The 22,637-nt window shown below is 47.4% G+C and overlaps 1 protein-coding gene across 1 annotated transcript in view; it reads right to left on the bottom strand.

Annotated features, from left to right (window-relative positions):
- Window positions 1-1,395: 1,395 nt before the first annotated feature.
- Window positions 1,396-22,637, bottom strand: part of LOC127236891 (general transcription factor II-I repeat domain-containing protein 2) — a 32,908-nt gene continuing 11,666 nt past the window's right edge. The window contains exons 6-16 of the mRNA XM_051204862.1: window positions 22,498-22,526; window positions 18,767-18,821; window positions 17,823-17,866; window positions 15,753-15,830; window positions 13,196-13,252; window positions 10,612-10,674; window positions 8,593-8,664; window positions 6,694-6,777; window positions 5,661-5,844; window positions 5,173-5,201; window positions 1,396-3,384 (exon numbers count right to left, since the gene is read on the bottom strand). Of these exons, the coding sequence (XP_051060819.1) occupies window positions 1,820-3,384; window positions 5,173-5,201; window positions 5,661-5,844; window positions 6,694-6,777; window positions 8,593-8,664; window positions 10,612-10,674; window positions 13,196-13,252; window positions 15,753-15,830; window positions 17,823-17,866; window positions 18,767-18,821; window positions 22,498-22,526 (2,260 nt within the window). The 3' untranslated portion in view covers window positions 1,396-1,819. The remainder of the gene's footprint in view (window positions 3,385-5,172; window positions 5,202-5,660; window positions 5,845-6,693; window positions 6,778-8,592; window positions 8,665-10,611; window positions 10,675-13,195; window positions 13,253-15,752; window positions 15,831-17,822; window positions 17,867-18,766; window positions 18,822-22,497; window positions 22,527-22,637) is intronic.

The raw sequence follows: 22,637 nt of genomic DNA, 5'->3' as shown, positions 1-22,637 counted from the left end.
GTGTGTGTGTGCATGTGTGCACATGCTGATTCAGGATCTCAAGTAGGTCAGGCTGGCCTCGACTTCCCTAGGTGGCAGAAGACGGCCTTGATCATCCTGATCACCCTGTCTCCATCTTTGGGGGCTGGAATTCCAACTGTGCACCCACCACACCCTCATTTGTTTTTTTGTATTTCTGATCTTGCAGATGTTGACTTGTACCAGCCTTAGGGTCTTCTGCAGTGTACTGGCCAGGAAGGCTGCCCAGAGGCCTGTGTGTGCAGGGAAATCCTACAGAGAGCAAGGACAATACACCCATGACTGCCAGACAGTCAGGTGTCACCGTCCACTGACCATCTGCGTCCCTGAGTGCACAAGCAGTAGTGGGCTTATTCCAGTGTCTCTGGGCTTGAGATCCAGAGACAAGGAGTCCACAACCCAGGAAATGTTGGCAGCTTCCTTAGGGTAAATCCATCAAGAAAGGGGCCATTTGGGACCTCACCAGCTTGCGCCTATGGGTGCTTGGATTTTTGGAGCACAGTTTCTCTTTTTGTCAAGACAGGGTTCCTCTATGTAGCCTTGGCTGTCCTGGCACTCGGCAGACTAAACTGCTTTAACTCAGAAATCCACCTGGCTTTTCCTCTCAAGTGCTGGGATTAAAGGTGTGTGCCACCATGCCTGGCTAGCTGGACATTTTTCTGGTGTGTGAACTGGATACACTGTAATTAGGTGAGTGTGTCCTTCCTGGTTGGATTTGTCTGGGCCACTTCTCCCTATCCTTTGACTGACAGACATCAATGCTTGGTCTGGCAAAACAAAGAACCGCTCCCAGGCCAGTTTCCTTCCCATTTCTCTGGCCACACAACTTCACAGACACGACATTGCCATGGTTACTGAAGACCACACCCACATGGCCCACTGTGGAAGTGCTTGTCAGCCCCCACAGCATCCCAAGTCACATTCCAGGGTAAAGAAGGATTCTAGAGCCGATGTCATAGAGTGGTACTGTAATCCCAGATCTTTGGAAGCTGAGGCAGGTCAGCCTGGTCTGCATAATGAAATTATGTCTCAAAGGAGGAGGAGAGAGAAGGGCAGAGAAAGAAAGGATGGAGGAAAAGTGAGGAGGAGAGAAGAGGGAGGGGAGGAGGAGGAAGGGGGTAAGAGGGAGGAGATGGTGGCCTTTAACCCTCAGCTTAGCTGTCAGATCCTGTGTTAGCTACCCTCATCTTCTACCTCACTCCTGACAATGTAGCCCCAGGCACAGAGAACGGCTCTGATATTCTAAAATAGGGGACAATGTCTGTAGACAATTGTCCTTAAACTCGGAAGCTGACTAGACCACAGGCCACAAGCTGGGAAAATGGGAGACATCCCTGTATGCATGCACACCCCCTCAGCACACAGAAACACACACCTTTCGCAGTGGGTTTATTGAAGACTGCAATATGTGAATGGACAACACAGGTTAGTCAGGAATAAGCACCACCAAGCACTGGAAACGCCTGTTACGGGTTTTACTGAACTATAGCTAGGCATCAAATGTCACCTGAACATATGCAAATTAGGATTCCAATTCGAACAAGAGGGGCTTTTATTAAACCGAGACGTGTTAAGAGTTTGTTCTCACCTCACAACAACCTATTAGACCTGGAACATTCTAGGTCCCCACAAAAAAGGGGGTGCACGGGAACGGCCAGGTTTCCATTCCTTCCTTTTCTCTCCCGGCACTTTCTCTGGGTCTTGATATTGATATGTAGCCCAGGCTGACCATGCTCTAACTCAGATCCTCCTGCTTCGGACTTCCCAGTACTGGGATGTCAGGCTCCAGTCGTCTCCTCCCTCATGTTGCTGCGCCCTGCTGTGCCTCCTTCTTGCTCAGCTTCATGATGGAGAAGAGCTGCTCGCAGATGTGGGTGCTGCTGAACATGGACAGCATCTTGGCACAGTGGCTCCTGTACTTAGGGTAGCTGCTCCAGAGGTGCTTGTAGAAGTCCGGGATGCCCACCTTGTCGTACTTGGTCCTTAGCACCGTGTTGCACTGCAGGTCAATCACCTCCATCTGGAGCTCATCGGGCACACTGTCAATCTTGGTGGAGAACGGGGAGCTGAACAGGGTGAGCTCGTTCTCCCAGGCCTTGAAATCTGACAGCCGCTTCTGGAACTCGGCCTTCAGTTCCACGATCTTGGGGATATAATTGAGCCCGTCACTATCGCTCTGGGAAACCGATTTCAGCGTGGGGAAATGGGCCAGGTTGTTCCTGGCCAGGTGGGTCTCCCAGAGACACAGTTTTGTTAGGAAGGCCCGGATGAAGTCGTACATCTGTGTCACCATCTGTGAATGGCCTTGGAGGGAGGCGTCCAGTGTGTTGAGATGTGTTGTCATGTCCACCAGGAAGGCCAAGTCCAAGATCCAGCCCTGGGAACTGAGCTGGGGCACAGGTTTGCCCCGGGAAGACATGAACAAATCTATTTCCTCTAGGGATTCGAAGAACCTCCTGAGGACCAGCCCCCTGCCCAGCCACTTGAGGGACGTGTGGTACAGCAGGCTGCCGTATTGGCTGTCCAGTTCATAGAGCAGTGTCGTGAAGTCACCATGGTTCATGCCACGGGAGCAGATACAGTTCACAGAGTCCACCACCACATCCATGACGTGGCCCATCCTTAACTTCTGGGCACACAGCCACTCAGGGTGAATGATACAGCACACAGACTTGAGGTCGGCTCCCTTGCAACATGAGGCTGCCCTGGCTCTGAGCTTTGTCACCAGCCCACTGTTGGTGTCCACCATGGCTGGGGTGCCAGTGGAGGCCACGCTCACCAGCTTGGTCCAGTCCACACCAAATTTCTTCAGGCTCTTTTCCACGCACAGGAGCATCTCATTCCCAGATCTGGCGCCCGACATGGGCACAGTGTCTAAAAGTTCCTCAGCCACATCGAAGTTGTCATCGACGCCTCGGATGAAGATGGCCAGCTGGGTGGTGTCATTGATATCTGTAATCTCATCAATGGCAATGGAGTATGCCACAAATGACCGGATTTTCTGTCGTAATGTCTTCAGTAAGTTCCCAGACAGGTCTTCCATGGGCTGTGCCACTGTGTTCGAAGGTGGACTTGCATTGGACAATGTTTGCTCGGGGCACACGATGTCCGAGGCCCCCACGAGATACTTCTGTAGCCCCCTTTTCAGTTCTTGAAGCTTCTCGTCCCGCGCTTGCCCCGAGTACTGGTCATAGTGCCGGCTGTGGTTGGTCTGGTAGTGACGGCGCAGGTTGTATTCCTTGGACACCGACACACTCTGCTTGCAGATCAAACACGTGGGAATGTTCTGCACCTCCAAGAAGAAATATGCTCGCTCCCACTTCTCTTGAAACACTCGGCCCTCCTGGTCTATCTTCCGCTTTCCCACTTTACAAAGACAGGGAATGGTGATTTTACAATTCCCTACCCCTTACCCTGTTTTCCTTTATCTTCGAGAGACAGTCTCCTGATACCTCCTCGGCTGGCCTTGAACTCACTAGGTAGCCAATGATAGGTAGTAGACCTTGGATTTTGATCCTCTTGCCTGTACTTACTAAGTGTGAGATTACTGGCATGTGCCACCACCACCCTCTCCACAGCCCTAGCTGTCCTAGAACTCACTCTGTGACTCAAACTCACAGAGATTTGCCTGTCTCTTCCTCCCGAGTGCTGGGAGTAAAGGCCTGGGCTTCTCTCTGGCTTTTTTGAGACTGCCTTACTCTGTACCTCAGGCTGGCCTTGAACTGCTAGTGAGACTCTTGCTTCAGTTTCCTGAGTGCTGGGATCACCGGTGCATGCCACACCACCTAACTTCCAAGAGAGATTTGAAATATTAAGGAAAGGCCTGGGGCCTGGGAGACGGCTCAGCAGTTAACAGCACTGGCTGTTCTTCCAGAGGTCCCAGGTTCAACCCCCACCACTCACATGACAGCACACAACTGTCTGTAACTCCAGTTCCATGGGATTTGACAGCCTTATACAGACATACATGTAGGCAAAACCACCAATGCACATGGAATAAAAAACAAAACAAAACCAAAATACAGTAAGGACAAAACAGAGGCGATACATGACTTAACCTGCTGTGGATCTCAAGAGAGAGACCTGGGTGGGGGTGGCCAGCCTGGTCTACAGAGTGAGTGCCAGAGCAGGCTCCAAAGCTACACAGGGAAACCTGTCTCAACAACCAAACCAAAACAAAACAAAACGGACCCAGGGGAGACTCAGACCCCACCTAACTCCTATGAGTTGTGTGCCTAAGTGTGCATGTGGGATTTGCGTTTGTTTTGGCTTTTTGGGACATGGTCTCTTTCTGTAGACCAGGCTAGCCTAGAACTCATGCAATGAATCCCCCGATCAGCCTCCCTAGTGCTGGCATTACAGACGTAGGCCAGCAAACCTTGCTCTGTGTGTTGGTATTTGAAGCCACTATAAAGGTAAGTGGGATAGTTCCTGATAACATCAATCTGGAAATGTAACTTAAAAGGATAGATGGGTGATGGTGGTGTACACCTTTAATACCAGTACTTGGGAGGATGAGGCTGGTGGATCTCAGTGAGTTTGAGGCCAGCCTGGTCTACGGTCTACAGAGTGAGTAGCTGGGGGCTGGGCGCGTGACAGTGCTTGCTCACTATACAGGAAGCCCTGGCTTTGATGGCTAACACCACATAAAACCAGACACGGTGTCATGAGTCTGTTAATCTAGCACTTGGGAGGTGGAAGCAGGAGGATTGCTGTGAGTCTGAAGCCAGCCTGGACTACATATAATGAGTTCAAGGTCAGTCTGGGACTACAAGTGTGAAACTGTCTCAAAACACCAAACAGTTGGGTGTGGTAGTACACCCCTATAATCCCGGCACTCAGGAAGCAGAGGCAGCTGGATCTTTGGGGAGTTTCCAGTCCAGCCAGAGCTACACACTGTCTCAAACAATAGCAAACACCAACCACACAAAAAGAAACCAAAATGAAATGTAAACCAGGGCTGTGGGTATGGCTCAAAGGCAGAGTGCTTGCCTGGCGCGTGTGAGAACTTGGGTGTCATCTCCAGCCCCACAACAAAACAATGTGCTTTACTGGAAGGTTCCAGGCTGCAGACATGGGACTCTGTCCCAAGTGCCCACCAAGACACTCCAGAAAGCACTGTCCCGCAATGTTCTTACTTTGCAGAGTACTCACCGTTACTAAGTTCAAGTCCAGGGAGTGGTCTGTGGGGAGACACAGGAGAAAGAGGGGGAGCTTGTTTTCATCTGCGTCTCTACACTTTTGGTGGCATCAACACAATGCTAGGCAAAGGCGGGAGTGAGGCTGAGGGGCGTTAGCCATGATGGCTAGCAAGATGCTCACTGCCAACCAAGCCTGAGACCTAACTGAGGTCAGTCTAGGGGCCCACATGGGGGAAAGAAAGAACTGACTTCCACAAGTTGTCCTCACACACAGGCCATGACAAGTCCCTCAAAAATAATTGTAATAAAATAATAAAAGGAACTGGACTGGAGACACAGCTGCAAGGCAGAAGAGAGGGAAATGCCTTGGAACATCTGGACTCTGAAATGAAGTGCAGCTTCTCCCCATCCAGCTTGCTTCCTGTCCAAGTTCCTGAGCTGTCCACCCAGCAGCTGCCCATCTCCAGCTTCCAGCTTCCTTCTCCTGTGAGACTTGCTCACCTAATCACAGTGAACTTGATGGAATCTGCAGCATCCAGGATCCTCTTCATGGAGCTGATCTCCAGGTATCCAGGGGCTTTGAACACCACGCCCGGGGGCATGCCATCAATCACCACACAGCCGGGGTTGAAGGTGATCTTCCTGTAGGGGACCTTCACAGGGAAGTCCACTCCTATGGCCTCCCCTGGGATGAGAGGTGGGGTACAAACTGGGTGACTTTTCCAAAACTCTGCTTTTTGTTTTTGTAGTTAGGGTCTGTGGTAGCCCACGCTAGACTTGAATTCATAGCAACCCTCCTGCCTCAGCCTCCTAAGTACTTGGATTACATGCCAGGCTATCCATACTTGGTCTTTAATGTCAGAATCTGAGCTGGACCTGGAGGCTCACATATATAATCCCTACTCCTTGAGTAGTTAAGGAGTAAGATCACTCTAAGTGTCAGACGTCAGCTAGGGTGATGTAAGTAACATGCTGTCTCCAAACCCAACAAGGACTGAGCTGAGCCTAGTGACATAGACCTAGAATCCCAGCTACTCAGGAGGCTAAAGCAGGAGGGCCAAAGGTTTAAGGACTGCTTACTCTACGGAGACTTCTGAAAAGCCTGTAAATGGCACAGGCCTGTACTTCTGGCACTTTTAAAGGCTGATGCAAGAATGTCTTGACTGAATTTAAGACCAGTCTAAGCTATATAGCCATATCCTGTCTCAAAAATAAACAAGTAAAAAGAAAAAAGTATTTTGGCTAGAGACTAGAACAGGCCTAGAGTGTTTTCAATGTTCAGTACTTCAAAAAGGGGTGGAGGGGGGTAAAGTTTATAAATGTGGAGGATGCCCAACTGGAAAGATGACTCCGCAGCTAAGAGCACTGGATGTTTCTCCAAAGGACTGAGTTTGATTCCCAGCACCCATGTCGGTGGCTCAAAACTGTCCTTCCAGGACACTGCACTCACATGTACATACCACAATACCACATCCCCCAACACACACATAATTTAACAAACACATTCTGGATGTATAACAAGACAGAACCTTACCAAATTTTCTGCTGAAGAGGTAGTTCACTTGTTCTCGAAGCTGTTTAATTTTCTCAATGCCTGACAGTCTCTCTTTCTCATTATCTAAAGATAATTTGGAGAAGCAAAGCAGGCTCACTCATACATTGGGTTTTTTTTTTTTTTTTTTCTTCTCCAAGACAGATATTAACAGAAATGCCTTTTGGTATTCTACCTGCTGTGGTGGTTTGAATAGGTATGGGAATGCTTGATGCATAGGGAGTGGCACCATTAGGAGGTGTGGCCTTGCTGGAGTGGGTGTGGCCTTGCTGGAGGAAGTGTGTCATCATGGGGGCGGGCTTTGAGGTCTCCTGTGCTCAAGCTAGGCCTAGTGTGGCACACAGTCTCCTGCTGCTGCCTGTAGATCAAGATGCAGAACTCTCAGCAGCTTCTCCAGCACCACATTGGCTGGCATGCTGCCATGACGATAACAGACTAACCTCTAAAAGTGTCTTCCTTTATAAGAGTAGCTGCGGTCATGGTGTCTCTTCACAGTAATAGAAACCCTAACTAAGACACCCATCTTATCATTTGGTTACCTGAGCACAATAGATATGAGTCTGGGAAATTCACAAGGTGGAAATTTGTGAAGTCTGTAGATGATAATTTTCCAAATGACAACCCTATGGAAACATGCCAGATATTACCTTTAAGAAATTACTTGTATTTATGTGTGTGCCACATGCATGCAAGAGCCCTTTGATGAGGATATGGGATGGAGCTACAAGTGGCTGAGAGCAGATGTGGGAATGGGAACCAAACCCTGGTCTTCCACCAGAGCCGTAATCCCTCTTAGCTGTTGAGTTGTTCCAGGCCCTGTTCAGGTCACTTTTAGCCACAGCATCAATGCTGCATGAGACCACTGCCTTCAATTGCTGCAGCACAAACCTCACCTCATGCAACAAGACAAGACAAGAAGAAAAAAATGATGCTAGAAGGGAATATTTCCAATACTTCAAAATTTTTGTTTTTTTCCAGACAGCGTTTCTCTCTGTAGCCTTCACTGTACTGGAACTCACTCTGTAGGCCAGGCTGGCCTTGAATTACAGATCTGCCTGCCTCTGCCTTCTAAGTGCTGGGATTAAAGTCATGCCCCAACAAGCCTGGCTCTTATTTAAAAAAAAAATAAGATTGGTGTGGAGTGCACACCTTTAGTCTTAGTATTTGGGAAGCAGAAGCAGGCAGATCTCTGTGAGTTTGAGGCCATCCTGGTCTATAGAGCGAGTTTCAGGATAGTCAGGAATACACAGAAAAATCCTGCCTTGAAAACCAAAACATTAAAAAAAAATATCTAAAAATAAATGCATTTGAAAAAGATGGTGAGTGGGAGTGGGGCAGGCCTTGGCCAGGGAGAAGACTCAGCAGCTAAGAGCTCTTGTGGCTCTTGTAGAGGGCTGGAGAGATGGCTCAGTGATTAAGAGCATTTGCTCATTTGCTAGGTTCATTCCCAGCACCCATACAAGCCAGCCCACAACTGCCTGCAATTACCACTTCAGGAGATCTAATGCCCTCTACTGGCCTCCCAAGACACTGCACTCACTGACAGATAAACACACACAACGCATAATTAAAGGAAAGCAATCTTTACAAAAAGAACAACATTTAATCCCAGCACTCAGGAGGCAGAGGCAGGAGGATCTCTGTGAATTTGAGATCAGCCTGGTCTACAAGGTGAGTTCCAGGACAGCCAGGGCTGTTACACACAAAAATCAAGTCTCAAAAATCAAAAATAAACCAAAACCAAAACAAAAAAAGAAAAGAAAAATAAGATACAAAAGATGACAATGAGGGTGGGAGAGAGGGAGGGAGGGGGAACTGTGATTGATATGTAAAATAAAAATTAATAATAATAAAAAAAGTGACAGTAAATGAGTGTCCTACCTGGAACCTGTACGATCCTAAGATCTTCAACGCCTGCTGCGGAGTTTACAATGTTGGCCGGATTTGCGTTTCCTTAAGAGAGGAGAGTTAGGATGAACAGAGAACCAATCTCTAGAACCCACCTGTTATTTGATGAGAAGTGCAGATCGGATGTTTTACGTCCCGAGGAGAAGAGTGAGCAGCAGTGTGGGGGGCGGAGGGATGGCTGACCCTGAAGGGCTGCAAGGGTGCTTCAGGAGGGGACCGGGGGAAGCTCCACCCTGATGCTGGGGCTCCACCATGGAGGGGGGCCCAGAGTGAACAGAAAGAAGGGCTGGGCGCCAGCATCCATCTCTTGGCTTCCTGACTGTGGATACGGCGTGACCAGATACCTCAGGCTCTGGCTGCAGTGCCTTCTACACCGTGAAAGACTGTATCCCCTAGACTGTCAGTCACAAGTGACACTTCTTCCTTAAAGTGGCTGATTTTCTTAGAAAAATATCTTTTTATTTATGTGCATAAATGTGGGTCTACGTTTGGATTTGTGCATGTGAGTACAGTGGAGGCCAAAGAGGGCTTTAGCTGCCCTGAAGCTGGAGTTACAGGCAGTTGTGAGCCTGGATATGGGTGCTGGGAACCAAAGTCGGGTCCTCGGAAGATCGATGCCCTCGCTTAACCGCAGCCCCTTTAATCGGGCATTTTGTTGCAGCATTATGACAGTAACTAGCATGCCAGGTGGATGACAGTGATTGGTACTGAACTTTGCAGCTTAACGGGATTACCAAGGAAAGAGGGACTTTATCTTACTCTCACCACTCCACCTGTATTCATTTACTTAGTTTGCAAATCAAAGTGAGCAACTTTAAAGAGCTAAAAAAACAAAGCATTACACGTGTGGAAATAGAAAGAGACATGGCATCATTTAACTTGGCTCTTGAATTGCCTTCCTTGGCAAACCGACATTTGCGGGCCAGAAATTACTTCTCTTCCTGTCTTCACACAGCTGCCTTGAGGAACATTTGCTTTCATGGCATACGCTGTTCTTTTGGCTTGGAGAACGTATTTTCTTTGTTTTTAGAGGTAGCTGGTGAAGCCTGCTTTCCAGGCCCCACTGCTTAAGGATTCCTTTGTCTGAGAGAACTCTGCCTCTTTCCTGTGTTTCAGCTCATCAGTCAGAGCTGGTTTGGAAACAGCCACATGTGCAAGGTTCTCCAGCATCAAATCCCTATACAGGGCCTTCTGAATGTCAGGAGAGCTCACCTCTGCTTAGTGAAGCACATGGTGACATCTCCAAAACTGAATGATTCTTGAGGCTCACTCATTGAGGAGACAGCTGACACCACTAAGTCTTTTATTTTTGTTGTAAAGGTAAAATTATCAGGACCAAGGCCTTCACAAATGGAGGGTGAGGACACCACAAACCAAACCCACAAGCATTAATTCTAATTATAGTGAAAGGTCTATTAATCATCCATATTTGGGTGACAGAAATGGCTCAGTGGGTAAACGTACTTTTTCTGCAAAGTTAGTGACCTCTGTTTGGTCCCCAGAACCCACAGAGTTGTCCTCTGACCTCCACATGTACTGTGGTATGGTCATCTGTCCCAGTTAATTCTCTATGTGATAAGATACTGTTGCCGAGGCAACTTATAGAAGGGTTTATTTGGCCTATGGTTTCAGAGGGCTACAGTCCACGACCATCAAGGCAGGGAGCATGGCAGTAGGCCGGTAAGCTCTGTGCTAGGGCAGGAGCTGAGAGCTCACCTCTTGATCTACGAGCGCAAGGCAGAGAGAACCGACACACCTCCACCCCCAAGGCCACACCTCTAAACCCTTCCTAAACAGTGCCACCAACTGGAGACCACGCATGCAAACATGTGAGCCTGTGGGGGCATTCTCATTTAAACCAACACAGAACCCACCACGAGCATGAATGTGAGCATGCACACTGGCTTCAATCAGCATCCTGCAATAATCCTTTCAGAGTCAGTGAATGCCACTCTGACCATGTGACAATCACAAGTGTCTCTGGTGACTCACCTTCCATTTTCACATCAGTCTCAGGGTCCTCATTTGTCCCTGAAGAGACGAGTGGAGTGGACTCTTGAAAAGAAAAGGTCTAAAATGACATTCATTATTACGTAATCTCAGGTTCCAAGAGTTTACTGTCACCATCCCACCCCTCACCCAAATCTATCCTCACCCTGGAGTTGTTTTGTTTGGAGGCAAGGACTCACTTTGTAGCTCAGGCTCGCCTCATTTTAGAATTTTAAAAAAGATTTATTTTATGTATGAGTGTTTGCTCACATGCCTATGTGTATGTGCAATTCAAGCAGAGATCAGAAGATGTCAGATCTCCTAGAACTGGAGTTACAGTTGTAAGCAGCTATTGAGTGCTGGGAACTGAACTCAGGTCTTCTGGGAGAGCAGCAAGTGTTCGTACTGCTGAGCCATCTCTCCAACTCCTAGCTTGAAATTTTAATGTATGTTTTGTACATACTAAACACACAGTGAATTTTAATTTTATCAGAGATCATCATCATGCATGGATGGATAATTTCAGGATGGGGGACATGGCTCAGTTAGTAGAGAGCTTGCCTAGCATGTACCAAGCCCTGCCTTCCATCCCTAGCAAGTGCCTAAGGATCAAGAAGTTGAAAGTTGGGACTGGAGAGATGGCTCAGAGGTTAAGAGCACTGGCTGCTCTTCCAGAGGTCCTGACTTCGATCCCCAGAAACCACATGGTGGCTCACAACCATCTCTAATGAGATCTGGTGCCCTCTTTTGAATATATCCCTAGTTACATAAGGTCTGTGGCAGCCTAGGCTACATCAGACCTGGTCTCCACAAAAGTAAACATCATGATCTAATATGAAATTCTCCATATTAGATGAGGGGAAGCAGAAGCTATTATCAAACAATATCAAACTCTTCACATATATGGACTGAATATTACCAAACAACAGAGAGCTGCTCATCCATGGACACTGAGTATTACCAAATAACAGAGAGCTGTTCATTCATGGACACTGAGTATTACCAAACAACAGAGAGCTGCTCATCCATGGACACTGAATATTACCAAATAACAGAGAGCTGCTCATCCATGGACACTGAGTATTACCAAATAACAGAGAGCTGTTCATTCATGGACACTGAGTATTACCAAACAACAGAGAGCTGCTCATCCATGGACACTGAGTATTACCAAATAACAGAGAGCTGCTCATCCATGGGCATTGAGTCCTCTACTCAGTGCAGTAGATTTCATGTGGTCACAGCGCTTCTTAATTTTGTAAGTGATTACTATGGGATGTGGAGGGGTTGCTGGAGAGATGACTTAGTTTGTTGTTTCTTATTTTTGGTTATTTTTGTGTTTTGTTTTTTTTTTTTAATTTTTTGGGAACAGGGTTTCTCTGTGTAGCCCTGGCTGTCCTGGAACTCACTTTGCAGGCTGGCCTTGAACTCATGGAGATTCACCTCACTAAAAGTCATGCACCACACTCCCACCCACTACTGAGATGACTCAGTAGTTAAGAGCAGTTTTTGTTGTTCTTACAGAGAATCCAAGTTCAGCTCCTAGCACCCACATTGGGTGGCTCGCAGAAGCCAGGAACTCCCACTCCAGGGGACCTGACACCCTCTTCTAGACTCTGTGCATACCTGAACATGCATATACACAATTAAAAATAAAACCAGCTGGGCAGTGATAGCGCACACCTTTAATCCCAGCACTACTGGAGGCAAAGGCAGGTGGGTCTCTGTGAATTCTAGGCCAGTCTAGTCTATAGAGTGAGTTCCAGGACAGGCTCCAAAGCAATAAAGAGAAATCCTGTCTGGAAAAACAAACAAACAAAAAGCAACCAAACAAACACCAGGAATTACTAGGATTTAGAAAGAAAAGATGTAGGATGTGGTGGTCCACACATCCAGTCTAAGCTTTAGGAAGCTGAGGCAGAAGGATTTCAAGTTTGAGGCCAGCCTGAACTGTATGTTCAAAGACTGTCTTCTGAAAATAAGAGGGCTGGGTGTGGTAGCGTACTCTAATCCCAGCATTTGGGAAGCAGATCTCTGTAAGTCTGAGGCCAGCCTGGTCTACATAGTAAGTTCTAGGCTAGCCAGGGCTACAGAGTGAGACCCTGTCTCAAAAAACCAAACCAAAAATCAAAAAGGAGGGCCTGGCATTGTGGCACATGCTTTTAATCCCAGCATGAAGGAGGCAGATGCAGGCAGATCTCTGAGTTCGAGGCTAGCCTGGTCTACATAGTAAGTTCTGGGCTAGCCAGGGCTACAGAGTGAGACCCTGTCTCAGGGAACAAAAACAGGAAAGAAAGGCCAGACCTGGGCTTCTACACTCTCCCCCATACTCGTAGGGGACAGGACTGATGCAAGTTTGAGGCCAGTGCTACAGGGTATGCTCCAGCCTGGGCTCCTAGATCCTCTGTCAACAAACAAAGAGACCTAGAGCTTTGGTGATGCCACAGCACTGGTGTGAGGTCCCTCTTACAGATAGGGAAACGGAAGCCCACAGCCCTCAATGCTGCTTCCGAGGACAAGTATGCCAGGTCGCTGCTTTCTTTATTTCCCACAGGTGTCAGGGGAGAAGATGCTTCGTCTCTCTTACCTTCAGGTGGTAACTCCATTTCTGTGTCTTCGCTGCTAGTGGAAGAATGTTGGCTCCCTGAAAGGAGAATAGGCAATCTCTAGCTCAATGAGAAAGGCAACTCCTCATCCAGAAGGCACTGCGGCTGTGGAGATGCTTAGCAGGCCAAGGTGCCTGCAGCCAAGCCTGGCGCCCTGAGTTGGATGAGTTGGATTCCCAGGACCCATGTTATGAAAGGGGGAAAACTGACTGCTGAAAATCATCCTCCTATCTCCACTCCAGCCCTATGGTGCTTCCCTTCTTTCCCCAACAATAAATGAACAGGAAGGTAATATAACATTTAGAACAAGGGGGCTAGAGAGATGGTTCAGTGGTTAAGAGCACTGACTGCTCTACCAAGGGTCCTGAGTTCAATTCCCAGCACCCACATGATGGATCACAATCTGTAATGAGATCTGGAGCCCTCTTCTGCCTGCAGGCATAGTGCAGGCAGAACACTGTATATATGATAAATAAATCAAGCTTTTTAAAAAATAACATTTAGAACAAAACAACAAAGGTACTGAATGCAAGGTTTAAGGACAGGGATTCGTAATAGGCAGTGCTTGCCTAGTGTTCAGGAAGTCCTGGATCCACCCCCACCCTCACACAAAACTGGGAGCGGTGCCCGCCTATAATCCCAGCACTCAGGAGGCAGAGGCAGGAAGATCAGGAGTTCAAGGGTCCAGCCTACGCTACTTGAGACCCTGTCTCAAACAAACAAAACAAAGTACAAAAAAAAGGGGGGGGGAGTTACAGAAGCACAGTGACTCCAAAACATGTCACTACAAAGTCCTTTCCTATTTTCAAAAACTGTTTTTACAATGGGCAAGTGGCATTCGCCTTTAATCCTAGGATTCAGGAGGCAGAAGCAGGTGGACCTCTGTGAGTTCGAGGCCAGCTTGGTCTACAGAGCAAGTTCTAGGACAGCTAGGACTGTTTCACAGAGAAACCCTGTCTTGGAAAACCAAAAAAAAAAAGTCTTTACATTCATTTATCTGTTGTGTATATGCAAACATGTAGGGTGCGAGCTATAGTGCATGTGTGGAAGTCAGAGGTCAACCTGTAGGAGTTGGTTCTCTCCTTAGAACATGTGGGAGCCAGCAGGTGTTGCAGCAGGCACTTTATCCACGGACCCTCTTGACCGTCCTCTATTTTTGCTGTTGTTTTTAGGAAAACAATGTTTGTTCTGAAACTATGTTGATTTAGAAATAGAAAACATCTTAGGAGGAGGGAAGGCAAGAACACCAGCATACAGGAGCTTCTCACGCCTCACGTGTCCACTAGCTCCCATGAAGAGGATGCATTTCGCCGCCCACAACAGTATTCCTTCCAGGCACATGGGTCAGATTCACAAGCAAGCCAGTGAATCCCACTACAGCCAATCAAATCGCTGTGGCCGCAGCAACCTTCTGGAAGTATTTATTTATTTAATTTAATGTGTGTGGGGTTTTGTCTGCATGGACATCTGCACACCAGAAGAGGGCATCAGATCCCATAGGACCACAGTTATAGACCATTGTGAACCACCATGTGGGTTTGGGGGATTGAACCTAGGACCTCTGCTGAGCCATCTCTCCAGCCCACTGAATTCTTTTCTATGAGGTTTGATGTATCTTTTAACCAGCTGAATTGAATCCTTTACAAACTGCTCAATAAATTGCATTACCTGATCAATCTGCCACCACCACCACCTGGCTGAACTCTTTTTTTTTTTTCCTCCTTTTGGTTTTTTGAGACAGGGTTTCTCTGTAGCCCCAGGACTATGTATACCAGGCCGGCCTTGAACTCCAGAGCACTAGGATTATAGGTGTGTGCCATTACTGCCACTTTGATTAATTAAAAACATTTCTATTTCATGTGTATTGGTGTTTTGCACGTATGTGAAACTGGAGTTACAGACAGGTGTAAGCTGTCATGTGGGTCCTGGGAATTGAACCCAGGTTATCTGGAAGAACAGTCAGTGAGGGCTCTTGAGCCCATTTTACTTACATTTTGAGATAGGGGTTCATGTAGCCTGGGCTTGAACTTGCTTTCAAGTCAAGGATGACCTTGAACTTCTGATTCCTCTGCTTTTACCTTCTGAGAGCTGAGATTACAGGTGTGTCCCATAAATGCCCCACTGGATTTAAGATAAAGTCAATCCATCCTATAATTCAAAAGGTCAACACCACACATACACTCATGTTCCTCATTTGTGTGGTGTGTGTGGTATATACAGATATCTGTGTGCACGCACAGAGGTTGGAGGAGACTATCCAGTGTCCTGTTTTATCACTCTCCACCGCTCCCCTTGATGGTTAGGCCAGCAAGCTCCAGGGGTCTTCCCGTCCCTGTTCCCCCCAGTGCTGATGTCTCAGGTGCCTGTGGCCACACCACGGTTTTTCATGGGTGCTGGGGATCTGAACTCAGGTCTTCGTGCTTGCACAGCAAATGATCTAACCCTCTAAGCCATCTCCTGTCCCCTTGGCTCCTCTTTATCATCTCTCAGATGAGTGGTGACTACCATTTGGTTGTGAAGGGACAGGAGCAGCCTCACCTTGCATGTTACACGGATAGTAATTGGGATCCTCTGACTCTGTTTTGACTAACACGGCTGCTGCCTTTGGTGAAGTACCTGTAAGAGCAAGATACCACAGTGAGGGCTCAGGTAACCACAACCACCCAATGAAACGTCTGGTTTGGTGGCAATGGTGGCACAAGCCTGTCATCCCAGCACTGCAGAGGTAGAGGCAGAAGCTGGAAAGTCAGTCAGAACTTCAAGATCCTCTTTGGAAGCAGGGTGCCACGGCACATGCCTTTAACCCCAGCATTCCAGCCTTATCTGAATGACACGTTCCAGGTAAGCAAGGGCCTGGTCTTAAGGACTGAGTCTTGAAAATAAAATCCTCTTTGGCTAACAGTAAACTGGCCAGTCTGCAGGGGCATGCCTCGATGACCAAGACTTCCCAGTAGACACCACCTCTCAAAGGTTCCACCATCTCATGGGGCATCTCTGGGGACAAGTGTTTAACACTGGCCCTGTGGGGAACACGCAAGACCAAACTCCAGCAATAGCTCTAGAAGAGAGAGAGAGAGAGAGAGAGCACCAAGAGGAAGAAATGAGCCAAGTGTTGCAGTTGAGCAGAACTGAGCTGTGGGCCGTGCACCCCAGTCCCAACCAGGTGGCTTTCAGCTCTCAACTCTTTCCCAGTTAACATTGGTGATGGGAGGAAGCTTCGCCAGTTTCTCAGCTGTCGGCATGTGTCTCAGACGGTCAGAGAATTTAAAAATCAAACACTCTAGGGCTATGTGGGGGCTGGAGATAGGGGCAGGTGGCTAAGAGCACCTGTTATGTAGTCACAAGGACCCACAAAGCAGACCAGGCACCCCACATGCATGTGGAATCCCAGCTCCAATGGAGGAGAGACAGGAGGATTGCTGGGTCTTCCAGCTTCTAGCCTCGACTAGAAAATGTGATGCTCAGGTTTGAGGGAGCACCCTGCATCAAGGAACAGCTGGAGAAAGAGATGAGATCAAGGGCTGGAGGGATGGTTCAGAGGTTGAGAACACTGGCTGCAGTTCTGGGATACTGAGTTTGGTTCCCAGTGACCACTTGGTGGCTCACAACCATCTTCTGGCCTGCAGGCACACATGCAGACAGAACACTGTAAACATAGTAAATAACTCCCCCCCCCCTTTTTTTTTTTTTTAAAGGAAGTCATCCAATGCCTCATTATGGCCTCACTACCCAGTGGATACATAACACTGTATATGGATGCTCACACATGTAATCCTACACTATTTATTTATGTACCTTTTGTAGAATTCTTTCCTGCATGTCTGTACATCAGAAAAGGTCAGTGGATCCCAAGGGACTACTACCATTATAGAACATGTGAGCTATCATGTGGGTGGTAGGAACTGAACTCAGAACAGCCATCTGAGCCATCTCTCCAGTCCCATAATCCCACATTTTAAGCCTGTGCTATATAAAAAGACTGTGCCTCAAACAAACAAACAAACAAACAAACAAACACCCCAAACCCAAATCTGACAAAATCCAAAACTGAAGATGTTTTTGGAGCCAAACTTTATTATTTTGTCTACATTTTTTTCCCTTTTGGATTTATTTCATGTGCATGTGTATGGCCTGGTGCCCATGAATCAGAGGGTCAGAGGGGCATCTGATCCTCTGGAAGTGAAGTTACATACGGGCGTGAGCTACCATGTGGGTGCTGAGAACCAAACTCTGGTCCCCTGGAAGAACAGGAAGTGCTCCTAATGGCTGAGCCATCTCTCATGTGTTTTTCTATGTGTGTAGCGTATGCATGTGTAGGCACACACCATGGAGGGTAGAGGCCAGCTTGTGGGCATTATAGGGTATGCATTCTGGGGCTTAAACTCATGTCAATAGGCAAGTGTCTTTACCCGCTGAGCCATCTCCATGGGCAGGCCAAACGTTTCAGATAAGCAGTACTTCCCTAGTACTCTATAAATATGGCCCAAGTTATGGTTAATTACTTACTCATTCTTATAAAAGACTTAAGTCATTTTTATAAAAGGAAATAAAAAGCAGCCAAATGGTAACCTGCCAAACATTGGATTGTCAGAGCATCAGTGTACCTACCAGAATCTTCCAGGGGTTCAGTTTTCACACTGATGGGGCCACAGCTGCAAGGAGAAGGGAACCCAAGTCAGGAAAATTAGTGGAGCTGGGTGTGGTGGTGCACACCTGAGATCCTAGCGCTTGGGAGGTAGAGGCACGGGCAGGGGCAGGCAGACGTTTGTGAGTTCAAGGCTGGCCTACAGAGTGAGTTCCAGGACAGCCAGAGCTATATAGTGAAACCCTATTTCTTGTGACACATCACACACACACACACACACACACACACACACACACGATATACATACTTAAATGCAGGTAAAGCAATTGAACACATAAAATAAAAAATAAAAAACCCACTCCTGATTTTCATGTTTGTTTGTTTGTTTTTGTTTTGAGACAAGGTTCATGCTGGCTGTCCTCAAACTCACTTTGTAGTCAAGGACAACCTTGAACTCCTGATTCTCATTCCTCCCCTCTCTATCCTGGAATCCCAAGGCTTTGCCACTATTCCTGGTTTATTATTCATTGTATGCTCTTATCATTTAATTATTTTGTTTTTTTGAGTCAGGATTTCTCAGTGTAGTCTTGGCTGTCCTGGAACTCAATCTATAGACCAGGCTGGTCTTGAATTTACAGATCCATTTGCCTCTGATTCCCCAATGCTGGGATTAAAGGCATGAGCCACCACTGCCAGGTTCATTCTACGCCTTTATTTTTTTAAAATTTATTTATTATTATCTTATGTGCATTGGTGTTTTGCCTGCATGTATGTCTGTGTGAGGGTGTCAGATTTCCTAGAATGAAGTTACAGAGAGTTATGAGCTGCCATGTGGGTGCTGGGAATTGAACCCAGGTCCTCTCAAGAGCAGTCAGTGCTCTTAGCCTATGAGCCATCCCTCCAGCCCCCAATCTAGGCCTTTACTGGTTACTGTTTTATTCATTACTTTTTTTCTTTTTGTTTTTACCTGTCATTTGATGGTAGTGCAGGCCTCTCGGCATCTGTTACCATCCCAAGGCCACCTGCACAAGAACAAAAAGATTCACATTAGTCTCAGCACGGCGGGACGGGACTCACATTCAAGGATACATCTTGTGAAAGCAAAGAAAAAACAGAGAATTCTCAGCTCAAGGCCATCACAGAATGCGAGCAGGGAGGAGCCTGGTCAGAGCAGCCTGCTTGTATAGCAGGGGGTGGGGATCGCTGGAAGTGGGCAGGCAGGGCCAGGAGTACAGGTGTGGACCCCAGCCTGGCCAGTCACCAGCTGGGTCACCTGAGTGAGTCACTACACTGGCCTGCCTGCCTCTTCATGGAAACAGTGAGGATTAGCGAGCAGTCAGCTCTCCACATCCAACAGCTCCCAGCCCCCAGGTTCCCAGCCCAGCCTGAGGATACTGGGGGAAAACCAAAAACCAAACCAAAACCAATGTCCTGGACATGCGGAGGCTCTCTGCGTCATCATTATCCCCTAAATGACACACTATTACCTTTTGGATTTCGTTGTTGGTTTGGTTAAGGTAAATAGCTCAGGCTGGTCTGAAATACCCTGTGCAGCTAAGGGTGACCCTGAACTCCTGATCCTCCTATCTCCACTCCAAAGTGCTAGGCCTTCTTCTCTCCTTTCCTTTAAAACTTCTTCCCTCATCCGGATGAGGACTCTTCATTTTCCTTATTATTTTTAAGTTTTATTTTGGTCCTGAGGATTGAATGCAGAGCAGAGCCTCGCACATGCTAGGCAAGTGTCCTACCGCTGAGCGCTCTCTCCTCAGCTCTTCGTTTACAGTGAGGTCTCATCATGAGGCTTAGGCTGGCTTGGGACTCCATTCTATGGCCCATGTGGGCCTGTTATTCTCCTACCTCAGCCTCCCCAGCACTGGGGTGACAGCCCCTGTCTAACACTTGCCACTCCCTCCCTGTTGCTGGGTAGTCTAAGTGGGCTAGCTTGGATTAAGAAGGGGTTTGGCATTTAGGGAATTTGGGGTTCTCACATGGAATTCCAGTGCTGACGCCCCACACAGGCTGAGGAACAACAGAACCGTGTCACCATAGGAGCACTAAATGTCAGCAGGTGTGTGTGACTGCTACTTGGTAAGAAAATATGAATTATTCATTATTCTGGGATGACAGTCACATGTCACCTGTCATTCAACCATCAAACTACAGGTTTCCTTTTGAATTTATTATTTATTTATTTATTTATTTATTTATTTATTTATTTATTTTCCAAGGCAAGGTTTCCCTGTATAGCTTTGGAGCCTGTCCTGGAACTAGCTCTTGTGGACCAGGTTGGTCTCAAACTCATAGAGATCTGCCTACCTCTGCTTCCTAAGTGCTGGGAATAAAGGCATGCGCCACCACCATCTGGCTTTCTTTGGATTTTTAAAAATACTTACTTTCACATTTTATGTGTATGTGCATGTATGTATGTATATTTCATGCATGTCATGATGACCTTCGAAGCCAGGAAGTGGGGTTGGATCCCCCTGGAGTAGCAGGCAGTTATGAGCTGCTGTGTGGGTACTGGGAACAGCCCTGGTCTGCTGTGACAGTTGTTAACCACTGGAGCATTCCTTCAGTCCTTTCTTTGCATTTTTTTTTTTTTTTTTTTTTTTTTTTTTTTTTGAGACAAGGTTTTGCAATGTAGCCCAAGCTGGTCTTGAACTCTCAACTCTCCTGCCTTAGCCTCTCAAGGTGACAGAGCCACCATACTCCCTTCTCTAACAGGAGCCAGAGCACCACTAGGACCTCACAGAGATGCCACAAACAGGTGGCCTGGAAGGGAACCAAGTTGACTTAGGTATATAGCAATGGGGGAGCACAGTTCCCACCTTCCTCTACCTGTGCTGTCAATCATGACATCCCCTTTAGACGTCATATTTTGTAGACCTTGAGGGGCACAGAGCTCCACCTACATTTCAAAAATAGTAATTTAAGAAAATAAGAGGCAGAAATAATTTAAGAAAATAACATGGATAGATTTCTTTTCTTTCTTTTTAGACAGAGTCTTACTATGTAGCTCTGGTTGGTTGAGGATTCACTAGATGGACCGGCCTGACTTTGAACTCACAGAGATAGCTCTGCTTCTGACTTCTGAGGGCTGAAATGAAAGACACTATATTATGCCCAGCCATAGATGGGTGGAGTTTTAAACGCTTTGGGACAGATATTTGGCATGGGGGAGGGGGTATATTCACTGCTGTGAATCAAGGGGACAGGGACATCTGGGTTCCCACAAGTTTTTGGGCACTTCCCCACATAGCTTTGTTATCTCAAGAGAATCAACCTGAAGAGACGCTGCTTATTCACTTTTCTTCTTAAACTTCTGGCTCTTTGAGGCAGGGTCGTGTTTTGTTTGTTTGTTTTTTTGAGACAGGGTTTTGAGACAGTCCTGGCTGTCCTGGAAATTGCTTTGTAGACCAGGTTGGCACAGAACTGGCAGAGGTCCTCCTGCCTCTGCCTACAGGGTGCTGGGAGCAAAGGTGTGTGCCACCACCACCCGGCGGAGGCAGGGTGTTGATATGCAGTATGAGCTGATCTTGAACTTGCTACATAGTTCAGGCTGGCCTTACCTCCTGAGCCTCTTGCCTCAGCATCTCCAATACAGGGACTACAAGAGTGGGCCACCACCCCCAATGAGTCCCTGCTTATCTTGGGGGCCGTATTTCTGTAGAGGTTTTCAACCAAGCAGTTCTAACCCCGTTCCAACCCCAGGGATGATGCTGGCATCCTAAGAGCCACCACCGCTTTCTGATTCTTTGCTAAGTAGAATCACTCCTCCTAAACCTAATTTTCAGAGACAAAGGAATGCATCCTTGACTCCTCAAACCCAACGACCCTTGGCCCATGCAGAACTGGGACTCACAGACCAGCAGTTGACTCCCTCCCTACATCTCCTCAATCCTCTGCAAGACCAGGTGGGTGTCATTACAGAACCTCCCTAGCCTGGGCTGTGCTGAGTCTCAGGCTTCTGTCTCTCCCCATGCTGGCCTAGCCTTTGAGTGTCACAGATTCTCTCTCCTTTACTTTTTAAAAATTTTATTTATTATGTATACAGTGTTCAGCCTGCATGTATGCCTGCAGGTCAGAAGAGGGCACCAAATCTCAGTATAGATGGTTGTTAGCTACCATAAAGTTGCTGGGAATTGAACTCAGGATCTCAGGAAGAACAGCCAGTGTTCTTAACCACTGAGCCATCTCTCCAGCTCCTCCCTCGCCTCTGTAGTGTTGATGAGAGGACCTAGGGTCTTATGCATGTTACACAGGGATTCTCCCATTGAGGCATGCCCCAAGCCCCTCACTGGGGGATTCTAGGAAGGTGCTTTAGCACTGAGACCATGCCCTGAGTCCCTCAGTAGAGGATACTGGACAAGGAAAAGTTCCTTCCCATCAAACCATGCCTCTAGAACCTTACTGATGGATCCTGGCAGACACTCTGCCAGTTAGCCATGCTCCCAAACACATTGAGGGATTCTAAGCAGGTGATTCAATTTACTGCAGAACCACATACCTTCAGCCCCTCACTGGGCAATCCTGTAGGTAAGAGATCTACTATCAAGCTGCCAACCCCCACCCTCCAGCCCAGATTGCCTCCTTGACATAGGAAAATGAAGGAGAATCTCAAAACATGCTTGTTATCTTAAAAGCAGAATGATTTCAGTGGTTCTGGATAGCCACCAAGGATCAGAACCCGCTACTTACCCAGCTGGCTCTCTGCACCTAGGAAAGGTCTGCAAGAAAACCAACACCATTACCCAACATGAACACAAGCAGAGCAGTCACACACAATGAACAATCCACTTTTATTTTGTTGCCGTTTTCAGCGCAGAACCCAGTACCTG

The sequence above is a fragment of the Phodopus roborovskii genome, unplaced genomic scaffold (genome assembly GCF_943737965.1).
Source record: "Phodopus roborovskii unplaced genomic scaffold, PHOROB, whole genome shotgun sequence".
Taxonomy (NCBI): domain Eukaryota; kingdom Metazoa; phylum Chordata; class Mammalia; order Rodentia; family Cricetidae; genus Phodopus; species Phodopus roborovskii.
Note: the sequence above shows the minus strand (reverse complement) of the source record. Positions and strands in the feature narration are given on the sequence as shown.